The following is an 18,230-nucleotide window of genomic DNA, read 5'->3' on the forward strand; positions in this document are numbered from 1 at the left end:
TTTTGCAAACATTCATGTATCCTCTTTTATTTAGAAAATAATGAGCTGAATGTGTTGGATAGGTATGTAGGCACAGACACTTTTAAGAGTTTAACTTTGAACAAACTAAACTCTTAATAAGCAGCTTATTTTTCCTACAGTCAACAGGATGCCGTACAAAATAAAATAAATATTACATATTTTTGTCACAACACATTCAACCAATGCACATGTTGGTGAATACTCATCTTCCAGTTGAATAAATAAATGTCAAGAAAATGTGAGTCAACATTGGCAAAGTTAGGAATAGGTCAGAGCATAAAATGTGCAAAGTTCAGTTTGATCAGAAGCAAGAATCTATACCTTTTTAGAAAACCCCATAATATTAAATACATACAACAAAAAATCCCTGCTTATAGAACACAACGACAGTACAAAAACAAGTAAAATGAGGTTATGTTCTTTCATCCTTACAGCAAAGACCTCCACCTAATCGACCCAGTTGATAAAAAGTGTTAAGTGCAAGAAAAGAAGAAGGGTCTATTTCTGATGTGCGTGATTGTGCCTTTGTTACTTTTCTTCCATTCACTATCTTTCCACTCGATCTTTGGAGAGCCCATTTGTTCTCCGTCTCTCCTTGAGGTTACGCATGCCATTGAGGAACACCTCATACCAAAAAAAAGGTGAAGCCTGTTGACAATGCAGCCTTCACAAGGCTGGCCGAGAGACCTTTGAAGAAGCCTCGGACGCCCTCCTCTTTGGCTATTTGAACCATGCAGTCCACCAGGCCTCGATAGCTCCGCACCTGCACATCAGAACCGGTTCAGAATACGTACATGGGAAGTAGATGTGATCCGGGTATGTGAAACATGCTGTCGAGGAGCTTACCTGTCCAAACTGAACTCTGGCTGCCTCAAAGCCCCCCACCTGCAGCCTCTTCTTGAAGAGGTCAAACGGGTATGTGATTGTTTTGCTGATCATTCCAGCTCCACTGCCACAGACCAGGCTTTTCAGGTGCCCTTAAAGTGTGTGTCATAGGAAGGCAGAGATGAAACGTCAAGCTGGGACTATTTCACATGATGTATGTGGTGTTACAGATGCCACCATCTCCACTGACCTCCTAAGTTTCCAGTTTCTTTGGGTGCTGGAGGCAACAGTTTCTTAAAGACATTGTAGAAGTAGAACTGCAGCCCAGCGTAAGGAAACACCGCCACCAGCGTTGGACACAGGCCGCGGTAGAAGCTCAGCACGCCCTCTGAGCGGCACATTGTGGACACGGCATGACGCATGTTCCTGTACACCTGAGAAGAAGGAAGAAGCGTTACACAGGGTTTGAGGTTCAGTAAGTTAAAGATCAGCCAAAGTTAGCACATTTTAGCCCGGTTTTCTTTCAGTATTTCCCAACAGTAATAACAATAGATCCTTATGAATTATTAAATCAATTAAATGGGACATTGCAAAATAAAATGGAAAGATGGATTAAACAATTACAACATGATGAGTTTATTAAATTCAATATTTGTACATGGCTATTATGAATTAATGAGCCGGCTACTGTAGCTAGCAGGCAAGACTTTTGTTAATTAAACTTTTTTAAATAAACAAAGCTAAATTCACAGTGTCTTGGATTTCAGTACAAACAGGGGATGTCCAATAAAATTCAAATTTTAAACTTTTCAAATGAATTTAAAACAAACTAAGAGAATTCTTGACTCCTATCAACGTCTTTCCACCTTGGTTTCTCCCTGAGCTGCAAAGCGTGTCCGCAGTGTGTCCAGAGGCTGGCAGACCACAGTCGCCGAGCACGCAGCCAAGCCGCCACATACGAAGTGAACTCCTGCTGTCTGGCCGTCGTACAGCGTTGACTTGTGGACCGCCTCCGTCAGACACTCAAAAGTGGCAAACTGCAAAGCACGCGTACACGGTTATTTAAAACACATAAATACAGGTTATCGGGCTATCGGGCTGGTTTGAAAAGGTCTCCGGCGCTACCTGGACAGCCCCAAAGCAGATGGAGAGGAGCTGTGCAGGGATGTGGCCTTTCCAGAAAGCAGAGAGGCCCTCCTCTGAATAAATGCACCGGGATGCCTGAAATAAGCCCCGGTACTTTCCCTCGGGCCTCCGTGAAGACACACGCTCAATCTGCAGCTGTGGGGGAAAAGAAATATGGATAAACATACAGGAAGCAAACAGCACTATTACCCACTGGCTGAAACATGGGGCGAAGAGGGTGAAGAGTCAAGCAAACAACTGATGATACCGATGTACTTTTAATCTACGTTATCACTTTGTACACTTTAATATACATATATGAATATAAAGTATACTTTACAGCTTGAAAGGTGAAAATATTGATAAATCGTTATGGTATTTTTCTTTGATTTAAATATCTTAAAAATATGCACTGAGCTTTATTTTGCCAGCGCCTCATTGCGGCCGTGACCCCTGACCCCAACACACAGTAAGTAGTCTCACACATCATTACCTGAAATCGGATTTTAAGCACATCAAGGGGGCTGATGAGCACCCGGGTGACCATGCCAGCTGCTGACCCAGACAGGGCGGCCTCCTCTGGGGAGTGGGCTGCACCCTGAGCCCCGGGGTCATAGCCCACCATGGCTCCACCGGTCCGATTCTTGTTAACACTGCAGAAAGAAATGATGAAATAATCTATTAGTGGATTATGACGTTGGCAAACTCAGGGTGGAAAACTAATTGTGTGAGCCATGGAATTACCCTGAAATATGTTTGGTGAAAATGATATTATTATAGTATTAGCAACCAAATGTACTTGTACAATGCAGAATGGACCTTCCAGAGGACATACAGCTCTTCATTGAGCATCACACAGACAGGTGTTCAGAATTATTCAAAACTTTCTTTTATTGACTTTCAGACTGGCGTTTGGAAATGAAAAGCAGTATTCTGGATTCGTCTTGAATTAATGTGGGATGTCTTGTAAACCCACAAGTCGTATGCATAGCACACCATTGACGACATCATTCATTCATATCTGCAGAAGTGTGTATTTCATCTTCCTCGATGGGCATTTTAGAAGCCTAAAATATACTTAAAACATAATAGTAATACTAGCAACCCGCAGTATTATAATGATATTCCATATAAAGTAATGTAACTAAACATGTAGAGGACATGCAGTGGGACCTTGGGGCTAGCTAAGCTAAGCTAACAACAACAACAGCTGGTGCCTTTGAGCTGCAGCAGTGACTCAGTAAAACAGACACTTACCTTAAAGTTAAAGTCCTTCATGAATAAACTACAGTCCAGTCCAGAAATAATAGGACAAGACAGGTTTCTAGTCACGATGCACTAAACGTCACAATTTGCGAGCATCACTTCCGGGTGAGACCCTTACTCCACCTCTCAAAGCAGAAATATCGCGACAAGATGAAGCACTGCCTCGCTGCAACGCACCAGAAATAACGCGACCATCGCGAACATAGCTTAACATATTTGGTAACAAATGTGTTAAGCTATGCTTTTAGTTTAAATGTAGATGACGTGATTTTTACGACATATGTAAAGGCTAAATGCTCATTAAAAGATGAGGGTTATGGATCAATACAACAGTAGTGTAGCGTGCACAGTGTGACGTGACGACATCTGACACAACAACGCAACTGTTCCCCATCCAGCCACAGAGATAACACGAGACAACGCCTCATTTCATGAATCTTCATAAATGTATTTGAAGTAATTCGATTCAATTAATTTATTCTAATTAAATTGATGTATTTTGTCTTCAATTCTTTTTTTTGCAACTTCCTGTAATTTAATTGCATTATTGTAAAACGTGTTTATTAATTTAACGTCATTATTCATGATTATATATGGCATGATGTTACACACTCCAGTAAAGTAGATGTGTCAATTCGCCAATAAACAGAAAAGAAGAAGAAGAAGAAGAAGAAGAAGAAGAAGAAGAAGAAGAAGAAGAAGAAGAAGAAGAAGAAGAAGAAGAAGAAGATGTATTGGATTACCTAGAGCCGTTTTCTGAGAGTCACGTAATCTCCGTCACGCTCATCTCTATTTACGGCTCTGGAATTACCCAAATAGCATGTGTGATGATAACATTAAACAATAAAAGATTAAAATGTGTCAGAAGTGTAGAGAAGCGCTGTGACTGAGAATAGGGACTTTACGCAGATGACGTTATTGTTGAAGAGAGGCAGGGACTTCTCTTGCCGTGACACTTGATCTTTGAAAGGCTGCTGACATCCACCCAAGTGGGATGACCAGTTTAGGTGTAAACAAGTGGAGTAAACTGGAGGTTGTTTTTCGCATATTCTTTTTGAATGTAAGTAACTGGCTTTTCGGTTGACTCGTTATGCTCTTTATTAGCTAACGGCGGTTGGAACGTAACGAATGAAGGTTCGATACTAAACCTGACGCTAACTCGTCTCAACGTCAACAACGTTAACGTGAGGCTTCTGATGACGTTACGCTGCACGGTGGACGCCGGTTAGTGAACAGTGTGTTGACCTGCAGCGGAACTGTTTCACGGTGCATTTGCCCGGTTCTACCTAAAGAACGTTCACGTTACACACGTGACGTGTCGCCGACGTCACGTCACGTGTGCTTAATGGTATAGATACCTCCCAATGTAAAGGCCTACTGTATTTGGGGTACTGGGTGACCTCTTGGGTGACCCCGCTGTGTAATCCCTCAGTGAATGAGCCAGTTTGATGACTACAGGATTGTGAGCTTATTGTTGCCACAGATTGTTCTGCTGTCTGTAACGTTGATGTATTGTGTGCGCTGGCTTGAAGCAGACCAAAGTGTCTGAAACACCCTCACTGTGTGGTTTCATGTGCTGGCTTGAAGCAGACCAAAGTGTCTGAAACACCCTCACTGTGTGGTTTCATGTGCTGGCTTGAAGCAGACCAAAGTGTCTGAAACACCCTCACTGTGTGGTTTCATGTGCTGGCTTGAAGCAGACCAAAGTGTCTGAAACACCCTCACTGTGTGGTTTCATGTGCTGGCTTGAAGCAGACCAAAGTGTCTGAAACACCCTCACTGTGTGGTTTCATGCGCTGTCTGAAACACCCTCACTGTGTGGTTCATGTGCTGGCTTGATGGCAGACCAAAGTGTCTGAAACACCCTCACTGTGTGGTTTCATGTGCTGGCTTGAAGCAGACCAAAGTGTCTGAAACACCCTCACTGTGTGGTTTCATGCTGCTGGCTTGGATGCAGACCAAAGTGTCTGAAACACCCTCACTGTGTGGTTTCATGTGCTGGCTTGAAGGCAGACCAAAGTGTCTGAAACACCCTCACTGTGTGGTTTCATGTGCTGGCTTGAAGCAGACCAAAGCTGTCTGAAAACACCCTCACTGTGTGGTTTCATGCGCTGGCTTGAAGCAGACCAAAGTGTCTGAAACACCCTCACTGTGTGGTTTCATGTGCTGGCTTGAAGCAGACCAAAGTGTCTGAAACACCCTCACTGTGTGGTTACATAGTGCTGGCTTGAAGCAGACCAAAGTGTCTGAAACACCCCTTCACCATGTGTGGCTTCATGTGCCTGTGCTTGAAGCAGACCGAAAGTGTCTGAAACACCCTCACTGTGTGGTTCATGTGCTGGCTTGAAGCAGACCAAAGTGTCTGAAACACCCTCACTGTGTGGTTTCATGTGCTGGCTTGAAGCAGACCAAAGTGTCTGAAACACCCTCACTGTGTGGTTTCATGTGCTGGCTTGAAGCAGACCAACGTGTCTGAAACACCCTCACTGTGTGGTTTCATGTGCTGGCTTGAAGCAGACCAAAGTGTCTGAAACACCCTCACTGTGTGGTTTCATTTCGTTTTAACACACCAGTTCCATTTCAAACCCTCAAATGCAGTACAAAGTATTGTCTGATCTTTACAGTGTCACCGCTCTCGGGTGTGATTTGGGTGCTACCGTCTGTGATGGAAAACACTACTGATGACTATAAGATCCAGTCATTCGACCTGGACACGCAGATGTTGCTGAAGACAGCCTTGAAAGGTGAGCATGTTACTTTCTTTTAATTACTGACTTTGTTAGAATTTCAGCATTGGGCCAACGTGGCAAACGACTTTCATCCTTTTCAATAGGTTTCCTGCACTCGGCATCCTCTGTGCGAATGTTTAGCATTTGTGTAAATGCAGGTTTGGTTTCTTTCAGATCCAAGTTCAGTGAACCTGGTGAAGGTATCCAATATCATCGTGGATCAGTCTTTAAAGGACCAGGTTTTCAGCAAAGAGGCCGGACGTATCTGCTACACCATCGTGCAGGTCCATACTGTTTTTGTTACTTCATTTACCTCAACACAGTTTGATGGGCCGGCTGTCCATTAAACAGTATTTGTTGTCCACGTTCGTTTCTTTGATCAAGACACTGAGACAGAGGGATTGAAGAAACCAGAGCAGAACTTAAACATCTAATTAAGTCTGTTAACCAAATTCCTAATCCTCTTCCCTTTGTAATGCCTAACTGGTAGTTTACACTCGAGCAACAGGAGGCCCTTAAGCCAGCTTACCTACAGGTACATCGCTCTGTTTCCTGACTTTTTGACCATACTCCACCTTCTATCTCGGTCACCTGGTGCAGGCTGAGGCCAAGCAGAGCAATGGAAGTGTGTTCAGGAGGAACATGTTGAACCGCCTCCAGCAGGAGTTCAAGAACCGCGAGGAGATGAGGGGCCGCTCGCTGCAGGAGTGGGTGTGCTACGTCACGTTCATCTGTAACGTCTTCGACTACCTCAAAGTAAGTTACTGTCGCTTCCCCTTAAGATATGTTTCAACTCAATCATGTAACATGTTGTCTTCCTCAATAATACAGAAAACGACTCTGGATCAAAGCGTCTGTCAAATGTCTTTTAGCTGTCAGCGTGTGATGTCTTTGTTCTTGTGTTCAGATGTAAAACACTTCCCTTGTTGCTGCAACATCTTGATCCTATTGTTTGTAGGTGTGGTAAAGTACGTGTTCAATATATCAGTGGTGTGGCCCCAGTTCACTTTCACAGTCACGCAGGTTTCATCCTTGATAATGGCCATTGTTGTTCACCACAGGTCAACTCTCTTAAGGGTGAGTCAGTGTTCACTTTGGTGGGAAGGGAAGTTAAATGACCGCTGGATCTATGGTTTTAGTCTTTTTACTTTTGATGACGGTCAGCTGCTGTAAGCAGTATCTATGTGTGTCTTGACATGTAGGTGAACAACATGCCGATGGTGGCGCTGGTCCATCCTGTGTATGACTGTCTGGTCAGGCTGGCCCAACCAGATGCTCTAATGAAAGAAGAGGAGGTGAGAAAGAATGTGTAGTTATTTTTTCTTCTGCTATATTCCGTTTATTAGTCTAGATGTAAAAACAACAAAAAACTGTATTTTTAAAAGATAGAAATCCTGCATGTGCTGTAATAGTTTGTCACACCCCTCCCAGATATTTGGAGGCTGTCCTGGTCAACCTCATCAGGCTGGCATGGGAAGGTCGTTAGCTTGATTAGGCTCACCTGGGTCCTAGAGCTATGCATGCTGGCCTCGCTCCTCATTACATGGTTGACATCCACCCTGCCTCGTCGTTGTTGTTGTTGTTGTTGTTGTTTGTTTTTTCACCTTCAAAACCTCCACATGTCACACATCCATGCATTGTTGATATTGCTGTTGAGTGATCTACACATTCCATTGTTCATTTGAATTAACCGTATTAAGTATAAGCTTGCATGGTGTCCTTGTCACATTCCCTGAGCCAGTTCATGACGACGGGTTAAATGTAGCCAAAAGCTAACCACGACTTTGTTAAAGGGAATAGGTCAAAAGATATTTACTTTACTTTCATCAAGTAAAGTAAATGTTAGAGACTCTAGAATGTTATTGGTCCGCTGCGTTGGCAGTAAATGTTATCTAACTAACGGGAATGGCACCGCCCGGTGTCTAGGAGGCTGTGCTGGCCGACATGGGAGGGTCGTTAGCTTCATATTATTATGATATTATATTCACTCTGTCTCGGTGTCTTTTGGTTTTGCGCCTTCATCGCACGCTGATTCCATTCCATTGTTACGTTGAGTTCTCCTTAGTAACATGCTTTGTGTTGGTTTTAAGGTTGGACTCCCTTCTTGTCACATTCCCAGAGCAAGTTTGTGACATTGTGCCACAAATATTTAGGAGCCATTCTGATGTCTTATGACATTTCTTGGGTCACGGGCAGTGGTAGCAATATCACTCATGTCTAACTTTGAGGAATCATTTAAAGTAAGGTGCAGAACGCTGTGACCTGCACAACTCTTCTCTTTTTTATCTTCTCTTCTAGCTTTTATTCACACACGTTTTGGACTGTCTGAGGCCATTTTCAGCCCTTTCTTTAAAAAATACTTCATAAGATCACATTGCTCTAAATGGATACAAATATTCAAGAGCAATATGAATGACTGACTGTAAATACAAAACATGTAATATAATTCAGGTTGTTTTAATGTCAAATATTAGACGACATGCATTTAAAGAAACCAAACTTGACCAGGGCGTCTGTATTTACACACAAGTCACTGACATCCCCTCCACCTCCCTCTGCAGGTGGACTGCCTGGTGCTGCAGCTGCATCGCATCGGGGAGCAGCTGGAGAAGGTGAACAGCCCGCGGATGGACGAGCTCTTCTTCCTGCTGCGGGACGGCTTCCTGCTCCAGGAGGGCCTTTCCTCGATGGCACGTCTGCTGCTGCTGGAGATCCTGGAGTTCAGGGCCGGAGGCTGGTTGCTCAGCGGCACGGCCCACAAGTACTACTACAGTGAAATCGCTGACTAGGATTGTTGCTGAGTTGCTTTTTCTGCAGTTGTGTTAGCCAAACTTCATGGGTCTTGGATACCTCTCCTTAGTCTCCTCTGATTATACAACCAGCAAATGTCTGAAGGACATCAACATCCTCCAGGAAAACCGTGGAGGGTTTTGAGAAGATGGCGGTTCAAAAACTGTTAGAAAACCTTTTGATTTGACTGGATTGTTCCCACCGCTGGATCGTGTGACCCAGACATGGTGCCGTGGATGTGGAATGTGCAATAGTTCACAAGGCGTTGAAGTTCACGACGTTTAGCCACATGCGGTTTGAAAGAAGCTGAAGATATTTTTATTTTTTCGATCTTGCAGGCATTCCGGTTTCTAAGAAGCATTTCAAAGTCCAACTTATTTTTTACCAAATCCAAAGGACTTGGAACAGACATTCCAGTAAGATACAAGCTGATTTGGTTACTGTGACCACATTTAATTGAAATCAATATTTTAATAATTTAGTTGACCATTTTTGGGGTGTGGAATTGACCTTTTTACAAAAGGTTTGAATTGCTGTTTCGAAGAATGTTCTGCCTCATTTGTCCTGTATGGTTACTGCTGTATTATGAGGCTATTTTAATTACATTTTCATTTTAATTGATGCGTCTTCAGTCAGGGACCTTCTTTTATTTCAATTCTTTGTTACAGCTCAACTAATGCATGAAAGACCAAGAGAGTAGTTAGTTAATATTCTACCTTGTTTCTGCAGATGAATCAGATATTCAATATATTTCTGGATTCACAAGTATCAACTCGTGCCAATATAACAGCAATATGTCTTAACCAAACAATAGATTTGCTCATCATATCTTGTAGTATTTATCTGAATCTGGAAAATATATAGGAAGTAAAATCATCAAATAAATGTTGTGCAATAAAAAGTACAACATTTATCTGAACATTGTTCTGTAGCTGAGCTCCGTTTCACATTCTGTTGGTACCTTAGTTGACTCACGGCTTTAGTCTTCAACCAGAGCTGCGCCTTTGATTCATTTTACATCTCTCTGAAATGGCATTATTTTGAAAAGCTGTATCTGTAATTATATGTAAATAGTTAAAGGTTAATATAAAATTGGCAGACGGCTCAACCTCAATGATAGAAAACGATTAAAATAAAAGTGCAGCCACGGCCAAGATTTAGGAAATGTTCTATTATATTTCCCCAAATATTTGTTTCTAGTTTGAGGATTTCAGTTTACAGTTTGATATTTTTCCACCTCCTTCAGACCAAGTTCATAAAACAAACGTGTTCAATGATAAGTTAGTGAAATGAGTCCCTTAATGAGTGCTGACTGCAATATGTGTTCATATATTTTATTACACTGTAACATTTTTTCATTTCCCAATTCCATTTTTTATGGTTGGGTTGTACATTTAATGCAAATGTATTTGTTCTAATAAATCTGGGAAGTGTTTCCTTAATTGAGTGTTTATTAACAGTTTGCACGTCTGGATATTGGACACGATGCAGTTCCTCAATACAAAAAGTGACCGTAGTCCAGGTCACCATCTTTATATTTCACTGTCGTCCTTCCAACAGGATTTTCATGGTGTTCGTTATTAACAAACACTTCGAGGAGCAAAGTCACCGAATGTCCGTTTAGTCTTGTTTCTTTCTACCACCAGCGGTAGTGAGCGTAGGCTCGGTTGGCTTCGGCCATCTTGTGCAGCTCAAACTTCTTCTTGATAACGTTGCCCTCCTTCACAGATGCTGCCAGTAGTTCCTGGGAGAGTTTTTCATACATGTGCATGCGTCGGTGTTTGTTGTCCCTGCACTCTGAGATCATCCATGTCATGGCGAGGAAGCGACGCCGGTTGTCCGACAGAGGGATTGGCACCTGGGTGGAGACGGGGACCAAATGGAATATAATTAAGACTTTATGTTTATTCTCTTCAGATCAACAAGAGCATTGAGCGGCCTCATCACACACCTGGTAGTACTTTCCACCTTTCTGGATACTGGCCAGCCCAACGACAGGCTTGCAGTTCTCCAGAGCCTGGTGGAAGATGGTGTACGGGTTACACTCGATCTCCTGCTTCTTCCCTTCTGGAGCTTTGTGGTATTTCTCAACCTGTTTCCTCTTTATGATCTCCAGGGTCTGGAAACAGAGAGAGATGTTGGTAACTTGTACACTATGAGACACACAGCAAATATTTGAGACCGTTTGCTTTCTTACGTCTGTCATGATCTCTCTGGCCAAAATCTTGTTTCCGTCCGTCATCATCATGTTGATGAATTTACTGCAAAGCAAAGAGGAACATGATGACATGAACTTTGACTCGAGACGTGACGCCCTCCTGCAGAGAGCTGGGATATCGTTGTTGTACCTGAGGACCGGGTCGCTGAAAACGGAGCTGCTGACTCCACTGGTTGCTGCCTTGATGGGTCGGAGGGTTTTGAGCTCCCGTTGCTCCTTCTCCTCGGCACTCAGCTCCGTCTCCGGTGTGCTGTAGGCCTCCTTCCTGACCTCTGGCTCCAGGTAGTACGGGTTGTATCTGCTCCACCTCACCAGGAGCACTCTGCAAACAAAGGGAGTTTCACTAATCACTTTGTGTGTGTGAGGACGGGAGATCCATTTCAAAAGTAGTAGACCAAACCAAATAGTGCATTGATTTGAAATTAAAAAAAGTTTGTCAAATCATGTACAATTTTCATTGTAAATTCAACACTTTAGGTGTTATCATTGGTCGAACCCAGTTGAAGATGTCTTGTCACGATTAAATTAACAAGAAATGGTTATTTTAGACACAATAGTGTAAATTATCTGACTGATTATCAGATCTATGTGACACCTTTAATACATAAAATGCAGCTGAAAGTGTTTCACAGGAAGGAAAAAAGCATAAAATACATAAAAGCATTTAGACGTATACGAAGTCATTAAACCTGCGAAGCAACATTCGCGTTGTCAGATATTTACATTACATTACATGTCATTTAGCTTTTATTACGCTTTTATATATTTAACATTAGAGCATAATTTAGATTGTTTCGATCATAGCACAATAATATCAAAAAGAGCCGGTTAATGTGTTCGTGTCTTTATAAAAGGAATATTACCTTGGTGTCCAAGGCTTTAATAATCCTGTGATGGAGGCAGCCATCTTGAAAACGTGAGTGTCAGGTAGGACCCCGGGTTAGTACGTCCTGCAGATGCCTTCAAAAAATAAAGTTGAATTCAAAATCTGCGTTTCATTCCGCAGATTGAAAATATAACACCGACGTAATTCTTTTTTATTTTTCCACTGGCACGTCTTTTTTGTTTTCTTGTTCTCTATAATTCTCATCACTAATGTTGGACTCTCGCGCACACGCTGGTGGTGACGTCACGCAATGTTGTTAGTGCTATGGCGTACCAGGAAGGGGAGTCGCTTGAATCCTGGCTGAGTGAGTGATTCATCTCATTTTATGAATTACATATGGTGCGTAATTAGCTGGATACGGGGCAGTAACGTTAAACCTGTTAGCAAGGAAGCTGATCGAGGGTCCTGCTCACAGACAAGCATCACTGGCCGGGTGGGTGGAGACCCGTTAACCACTGTGCGGGGTCACGGTTACCAGTGTTGTTAGAGAAGCTCTGCAGATGGTTGTCCCAATGAGCACCAGTCACTACACGAAGGGAGGAGGATGACAGTGGCTGCGTTGTTCCGTTGGCTCACTCTCGTTGAGCCATGCTCACCGTATGATGTGCTCCCTCAGACACAGAGCTCCTGTAAGCTAGTGTCATGTCTTCCTCTCACAGATAAAGCCACCCATCCGACCAACAGGCAGGAGGACTGGGAGTACATCATAGGCTTCTGTGATCAGATCAACAAGGAGCTGGAAGGGTATGTCTGATATGTGTGTTCAACTATGTTCTTTAGTCACCAAGTCTCTCATCTGGGATTTCTTCTTGCAGTCCTCAGATAGCTGTGACTCTGCTCGTCCACAAAATACACTCTCCACAGGAATGGGAAGCTCTTCAGGCTCTGACGGTAAGAAATGATTCACCTTCATATCAACAAGCACCGGTTCCCCCTCAAAGCTGGCTCAATGTTAACGATGTTGTGTGCAGGTGTTGCAGGCATGTATGAAGAACTGCGGGAGGAGGTTCCACAACGAAGTCGGAAAATACAGATTTTTGAATGAGCTGATTAAAGTTGTATCTCCGAAGGTAAGCAGTCTCCTAATAGGTTTAAAGGAAAGGCATGCTGACTGTGTGTCCTGCCATTCAGCCTCTTTTTAAACAAAACAACCCTCTTGTTTCCAGTACATGGGGGAGAGTGCACCCGAGAAGGTGAAGATGAAGATTGTCGAGATGCTGTACAGCTGGACGGTGGCTTTTCCCAATGAAACCAAGATCGGCGAAGCCTACCAGACGCTGCGCAGACAGGGTGTGTTGAGATCAGTCACACGGGGAACACAATGCCTTAAGTGAAAAGACACCTGATTGTCCTCGCTCTCCTCACCAGGCCTCGTGACGCATGACCCCGAGCTACCGCTGGACAGGACTCTGATCCCGTCTCCTCCGACTCGACCGAAACATCCAGTGTTTGACAACGAGGACATGGGCAAGGTGAGAGAAATACGTCTGTAGTGTTGCACTTTTATATTAATTAGTTGCGATTCATACTGGCTGTTTGAAATGTGAACTTGGTAAAACAAGCAAAGGAAACAACGCTCCTCTCTGAATAATATTTTTAATTAGTTTATTACGTTCTCAAGAAATGAAGGGCATCATCACCAAAAATGAGCAGAATTATTTGTTCTTGTGAAACGAGGGATGCTCATTTGTAAAAGTTGAACGAGTGTGTTTGTGTGTGTTTAGCTGCTTGCTGAGCTTCTCCGGAGTAAAAATCCAGAGGATCTCCAGGAAGCCAACAGGTTGATCAAAAACATGGTGAAAGAGGTAAGAGCCTCCCACTGCTTGCTGCTCATAAAAGTAACCTAATAAATATGGGTTAAATATATTTAATATGATGTAATAGGTGTTGCATGTGACGTGGTAAACAGTGACATTGTGTCTGAACTGTTGTCAGGATGAGGCTCGAGTGCAGAAGGTTACGAAGCGCATCCACACGCTGGATGAGGTGAACATCAACGTCAAGCTGCTGACGGAGATGCTGTCCCACTACAATAAAGACCGCTCCTCCAACTCGGACAAGGATATCATCAAGGTGTGTGTGTGTGTGTACTTGCACGAACACACACACACGCATATATGAAATGGTGAACTTGAATCAGATCTGTAACCTACAAGGAAGAAGCTGGAATATTTCCCCCTCACTTTTCAAGCTGTAGAAATACTTTATTCATGTCCTCTTTGAATAAAACACCCTCTTCACAATCAGCTCTAACTCAACTGTCATCTTGACGAAGTTCAACTGGCGCACAATTCCTTTAATTTATTTTGCCTTCAGTGTCAGAATGGTAAACAATTAAAATGATCTCTGCAGTCAGCGTCCTAATGCTGATTAGGATATTAAAGTTCTATTTTATTTCATTATAATTATTTTATTTTTTAGTCAACGTACTATTCCACAACCATGTACAGCCCAATAACACAATAATAATACAATAGAAAAGTAGCCGATATGTAAAATCAATACTTAAAAGTCAGGTTACGAGTATTCCAGTAGTTCAACAAGTTAAAAATGATTTGATCACGTGAAGTTATTTTATATGTTTGCATTATTGAAATACCAATACCATAGCTGCATTTAAACTATCCAGCTCCTCCTTTCCTTTTTTCCTCCCAGGAACTCTACGAGCGATGTGACAAGCTGAGGCGTGCGGCTTTCAAAATGGCCACTGAGACGGAGGACAATGACACCAATTTAGGTTTGCTTGTTTATTTCTTCACCTGAAGAAGCCCATTCTCGACCATTTCATTGTGTGTAAATTTCTGTAACCTTTGACTCCTCAGGTGACATCTTGCAGGCCAGCGATGACCTCTCCAGGGTCATCAACGCCTATAAGAAGATTGTCGAGGGGCAGCCCATCAACGGCGACAGCGAGGAGCCTCGATCCACAGCTGGTCACAGTGAGAGTGGTGAGGTGGTGCATGTGGTCTTATGGATGTGCTCACGTTTCTTCCATTCCACATGAATAAACGGGATTGCTTCATGCTCCAGATGTCCTGCCATTGTCATCATCTTCACTCCACAGAGACCACAGACACACTGATCGATCTCGCCGGCCTCGACACTCCAAGCCCCCCTCAGCCCGCCGACCCTCCCTTCCGGTCCTCGAGTCTCGTCTCCACCATCCCCGTCCTGCCTCCTCCTCCCAAACGCCTGGCCGGCTCCCACGGCAGTCCGAGCAGCAGCCCGAGTCACCCCCCCCTGGACAAGGCCTCCACTGCCCTCTCACTCCTCGATGACGAGCTGCTGTCTCTAGGTAGCAATGTGACTTACGGAGTTAAGGGAACAATTAGACACTTTGGGTGATACGCTTGGCTTAATCCGCCCACCAGCATTTTAAAGCTCACTGGAAATGGGGTACCTTGTTGGTTTGGCTTCCTCGAGTTCCCACTGGTTGCCTGGCAACAGCTCCCAGCTGAAAAACGGTCCACCATATACTGTGTCCATAGCAACGGTGTATTATGCACAGCATTTGTCTGCTATAAAGAAATAACGGACTATAGAAAGCGTGGTATTAGCCTTCTCACCTGACATCTAACTGGTCACCAGAAAGTAAACTATTGATTTAATGTCAAGAGATGTGAGAGTATTGAAAATAACCTGGACTCCCAGCTAAGATGCATACCGGTATTAAAGATAGGATACTTTCTCTCTTTTGACGATGCTAATCTATCTTCTTCCAGGACTGAACGACCCCCCTACCTCTCTGAGCAGCCAATCAAAACCCAAGTTGAATGAGTTGTCCAATCAGTGGACTTCCTTACAGGTACAGCTAAAGCGCTCTTGAAGCAAACCACAGTTTGTTAGTTAATATTTAACGGGATTATCTTTCGGCTCCTCCGCTCCTCTGCAGGCTCCAGCTGCAGGTGTGGATCTGTTTGGCGGTGCAGCTCGTTCAGGTCCAGCTGTGCCTCCGGCTGAACCAGCTGCTGCCACACACAGCCTCCAGGACCTGCAAGACCTGGCCATGATGGGCTTTTCAGATCACAAGAGGTACACAGTCATCCACAGCGTGAATACGAGTAAACACAGTATATTCCCACATAATTGTCTCTTATTTGTTTGAAGACATTTTGACAGGTTTGAGGATATATTTTGTGTACAATGTTTACTCTTATTTGATCATTCTACAGCACGTAAAGGTCTCACAGCGATCTATCAAATGTGATTTTCAGTTTGTCCATCCAGATGACGGCCAGAGGAAGCGGCTTTGGGCTTCCTGCTGCAGCTCCTCCCCTCGTGCCTGGGCATGGATCTCCCTCCTCTCCTTCTTTCCTCCAGGGAACGTTCCCCGGCTCTCCTGCTCTGTCCCACACCAAGGCCCAGAGCCTGGGCTCCGCCCCGGGCAGCCCGTTGTTCCGCTCCCTGTCCCCCTGCCACCTCCCCCTCCAGGGTAGCCCAGCCAGAGCCATGGACTCCCTGAGCAACGTGCACGTCCCTCTGGAGGCCATCCGACCGAGTAAGGACGAGGGAGAGCAGGGAGGGGCGATGGGCTGGTTGACGGACAAATGATTTGGATAAATGTCTGCCTGTTCCTCCTCAGGTAAAGTGCTGCCTGTGACGGCCTACGATAAGGACGGCGTTCGCATGCTCCTCAACTTTGCATCCGACTGTCCCCCCGGCAGGCCTGACGTGTTGGTAATGGTGGTGTCCACGCTCAACACGGCACCGCTGCTAGTTCACGACGTGGTGCTGCAAGCCGCTGTGCCCAAGGTAGAGACCCGTCCCTTCATTCATGTGTTTCATGTTAAACCACGTGAGATCTTAATTAGACCTGTAGTGTTACTGTCCCTCTGCCACCTTCACCAAGGAAACACTTCAAAGATCGACTTGATAAAATGTGAATTCATCATTTTCATGACTCCTTTCATCCTTCACCAGTCAATGAAGGTGAAGCTGCTGCCTCCATCAGGAACAGAACTGGCCCCGTTTAACCCCATCCTGCCTCCAGCCTCCATCACCCAGATCATGTTGCTGGCTAACCCAACAAGGGTAGGCGGCACAATAACACTTAAGGACACGAATACACAGAGAGCTTTAATGCCGAGTGTGTGTGTGTGTGTTCACAGGAGAAGGTGCGTCTGCGCTACAAGCTGGCTTTCAAACTCGGCGACCGTCTGTGCAACGAGGTCGGCGAGGTCGACCAGTTCCCCCCACCAGAGACATGGGGTCAGCTATAGAGGAGTGCAGGGACAGACCGGTTCATGCTCCATGAAGGTGTGTGTGTGTGTGTGCACATCCGTCCATCCCAGAAAGAAAGGCACGTGGGGAAATTTAGCTGCACTCCACGTTACAGTTTCACATTCCTTATAGTTGTTAATTTTTCTTTTTGGCCATTGTTATTACTGGCAGTGAGAAACTAACAGCAGAAACTAAAGTATGTATTTATACGGTGCTTGTATACTTCTCTGCAGCTAACGAACTAAAGATATACAAGATGGTGTTTACAGGTCGATGGTATTAAGATAAATATTAAAAGGGATTTTCCCCGAGATGAATAGAACAGATTTTAATGTGCTATAAATAATCAATGCATTAGAGCTCAGCTCCTGGTGGACGTGATCGATTGCAGTATCAGACCTCTAAGTTAGCAGAGCCTAAGATACAACCGCTGTGCTTGTATTTAATGTATTCCTCTGGCTGAGCACTTATCCCACAGAAAATATACTTGAATATATCCCAACTTTAAAAAACAGGATCCAGTAGATGTCTTAAAATGGGAAGCTAAACTGGAAAATGTATCCATTTAGTAAAAAGTACTGATTACTAACTTTTATTGTTACCTGTTTATCAATGTTACTAGTAAAATAATTTGTGGACTAACTTTTTTTTTTTTTTATGGAAAGGAATTCATTTGTTGTCATTTTTTTTTAATAGGTGATTATCATTTTAGCAGTGGGTTATTATATTTAAAGATATTTCCTTCTCTATCAATGCCAGTATTGGGATTATTTGTCTTATTTACTTTATGTTCTGTTATAGTATTTCAGTGCATCACTGAACCTAGAAAATGTGAACTGTAAAAATCGCTCGAAAGGAGAATTTGTCATGCGGATAACGTTCAGCGGTAAAGATTCATAAATCAGTCCAGCCGATCCTCCCGTAGGTCTTTTCTCTGGTAGTCCTCAGCTCGTCATGTGGATGTACAGAAGAGGTGCGTGTTTACTGTACATAGTCTGTAATGTACCTATTGTTTGTTGTATGACAAGTTATGTGAACATGTGACGTGCAGATTTTGGGAGTTATGTCTGTACATACTGTATGATGTGCCAACAGTTCGCTACATGAACAAATAAATACTTTCAATGGATGTCTGAGTTTATTTTTACAA

General features: G+C 43.7%; 4 protein-coding genes across 8 annotated transcripts; 2 read left to right on the forward strand and 2 right to left on the reverse strand.

The window, feature by feature from the left end:
* slc25a19 (solute carrier family 25 member 19) lies at positions 1 to 3,365 on the reverse strand. The gene is made up of 7 exons (XM_034539354.1): positions 3,229 to 3,365; positions 2,465 to 2,624; positions 1,972 to 2,127; positions 1,713 to 1,883; positions 1,097 to 1,280; positions 868 to 998; positions 1 to 784 (listed from the first exon to the last, which is right to left on the reverse strand). The coding sequence occupies exons 2-7, from the start codon at positions 2,594 to 2,596 to the stop codon at positions 647 to 649; spliced, it is 912 nt and encodes a 303-aa protein (XP_034395245.1). The 5' UTR covers positions 2,597 to 2,624; positions 3,229 to 3,365; the 3' UTR covers positions 1 to 646.
* A 751-nt stretch (positions 3,366 to 4,116) lies between these two features.
* LOC117735468 (MIF4G domain-containing protein B-like) lies at positions 4,117 to 10,198 on the forward strand. 2 transcript variants are annotated; one of them, XM_034540105.1, is made up of 6 exons: positions 4,121 to 4,297; positions 5,862 to 5,981; positions 6,141 to 6,250; positions 6,567 to 6,722; positions 7,169 to 7,261; positions 8,528 to 10,198. In XM_034540105.1, the coding sequence occupies exons 2-6, from the start codon at positions 5,903 to 5,905 to the stop codon at positions 8,753 to 8,755; spliced, it is 666 nt and encodes a 221-aa protein (XP_034395996.1). In that variant the 5' UTR covers positions 4,121 to 4,297; positions 5,862 to 5,902; the 3' UTR covers positions 8,756 to 10,198. The 2 variants fall into 2 exon arrangements, with proteins under 2 accessions (XP_034395997.1, XP_034395996.1); XM_034540106.1 differs by lacking the exon at positions 7,169 to 7,261 and having other exon boundaries at positions 4,117 to 4,297.
* mrps7 (mitochondrial ribosomal protein S7) lies at positions 10,077 to 11,961 on the reverse strand. Its single transcript, XM_034540104.1, has 5 exons — positions 11,838 to 11,961; positions 11,105 to 11,296; positions 10,954 to 11,017; positions 10,708 to 10,875; positions 10,077 to 10,614 (listed from the first exon to the last, which is right to left on the reverse strand). Exons 1-5 carry the CDS (start codon positions 11,879 to 11,881, stop codon positions 10,393 to 10,395), a joined length of 690 nt encoding a protein of 229 aa, XP_034395995.1. The 5' UTR covers positions 11,882 to 11,961; the 3' UTR covers positions 10,077 to 10,392.
* A 101-nt stretch (positions 11,962 to 12,062) lies between these two features.
* On the forward strand, positions 12,063 to 18,209 carry LOC117735464 (ADP-ribosylation factor-binding protein GGA3-like). 4 transcript variants are annotated; one of them, XM_034540100.1, is made up of 17 exons: positions 12,063 to 12,164; positions 12,520 to 12,604; positions 12,676 to 12,751; positions 12,832 to 12,930; positions 13,027 to 13,150; positions 13,229 to 13,332; positions 13,585 to 13,665; positions 13,796 to 13,933; positions 14,516 to 14,597; positions 14,683 to 14,808; positions 14,925 to 15,155; positions 15,583 to 15,665; positions 15,753 to 15,892; positions 16,075 to 16,358; positions 16,443 to 16,612; positions 16,781 to 16,960; positions 17,117 to 18,209. In XM_034540100.1, the coding sequence occupies exons 1-17, from the start codon at positions 12,125 to 12,127 to the stop codon at positions 17,210 to 17,212; spliced, it is 2,139 nt and encodes a 712-aa protein (XP_034395991.1). In that variant the 5' UTR covers positions 12,063 to 12,124; the 3' UTR covers positions 17,213 to 18,209. The 4 variants fall into 4 exon arrangements, with proteins under 4 accessions (XP_034395991.1, XP_034395992.1, XP_034395990.1 ...); XM_034540101.1 differs by having other exon boundaries at positions 16,781 to 16,891; positions 16,969 to 18,209; XM_034540099.1 differs by having other exon boundaries at positions 16,781 to 18,209.
* The last annotated feature ends 21 nt before the right edge of the window (positions 18,210 to 18,230 follow it).

The sequence above is a fragment of the Cyclopterus lumpus genome, chromosome 8 (assembly GCF_009769545.1).
Source record: "Cyclopterus lumpus isolate fCycLum1 chromosome 8, fCycLum1.pri, whole genome shotgun sequence".
NCBI classification, from domain to species: Eukaryota; Metazoa; Chordata; class Actinopteri; order Perciformes; family Cyclopteridae; genus Cyclopterus; species Cyclopterus lumpus.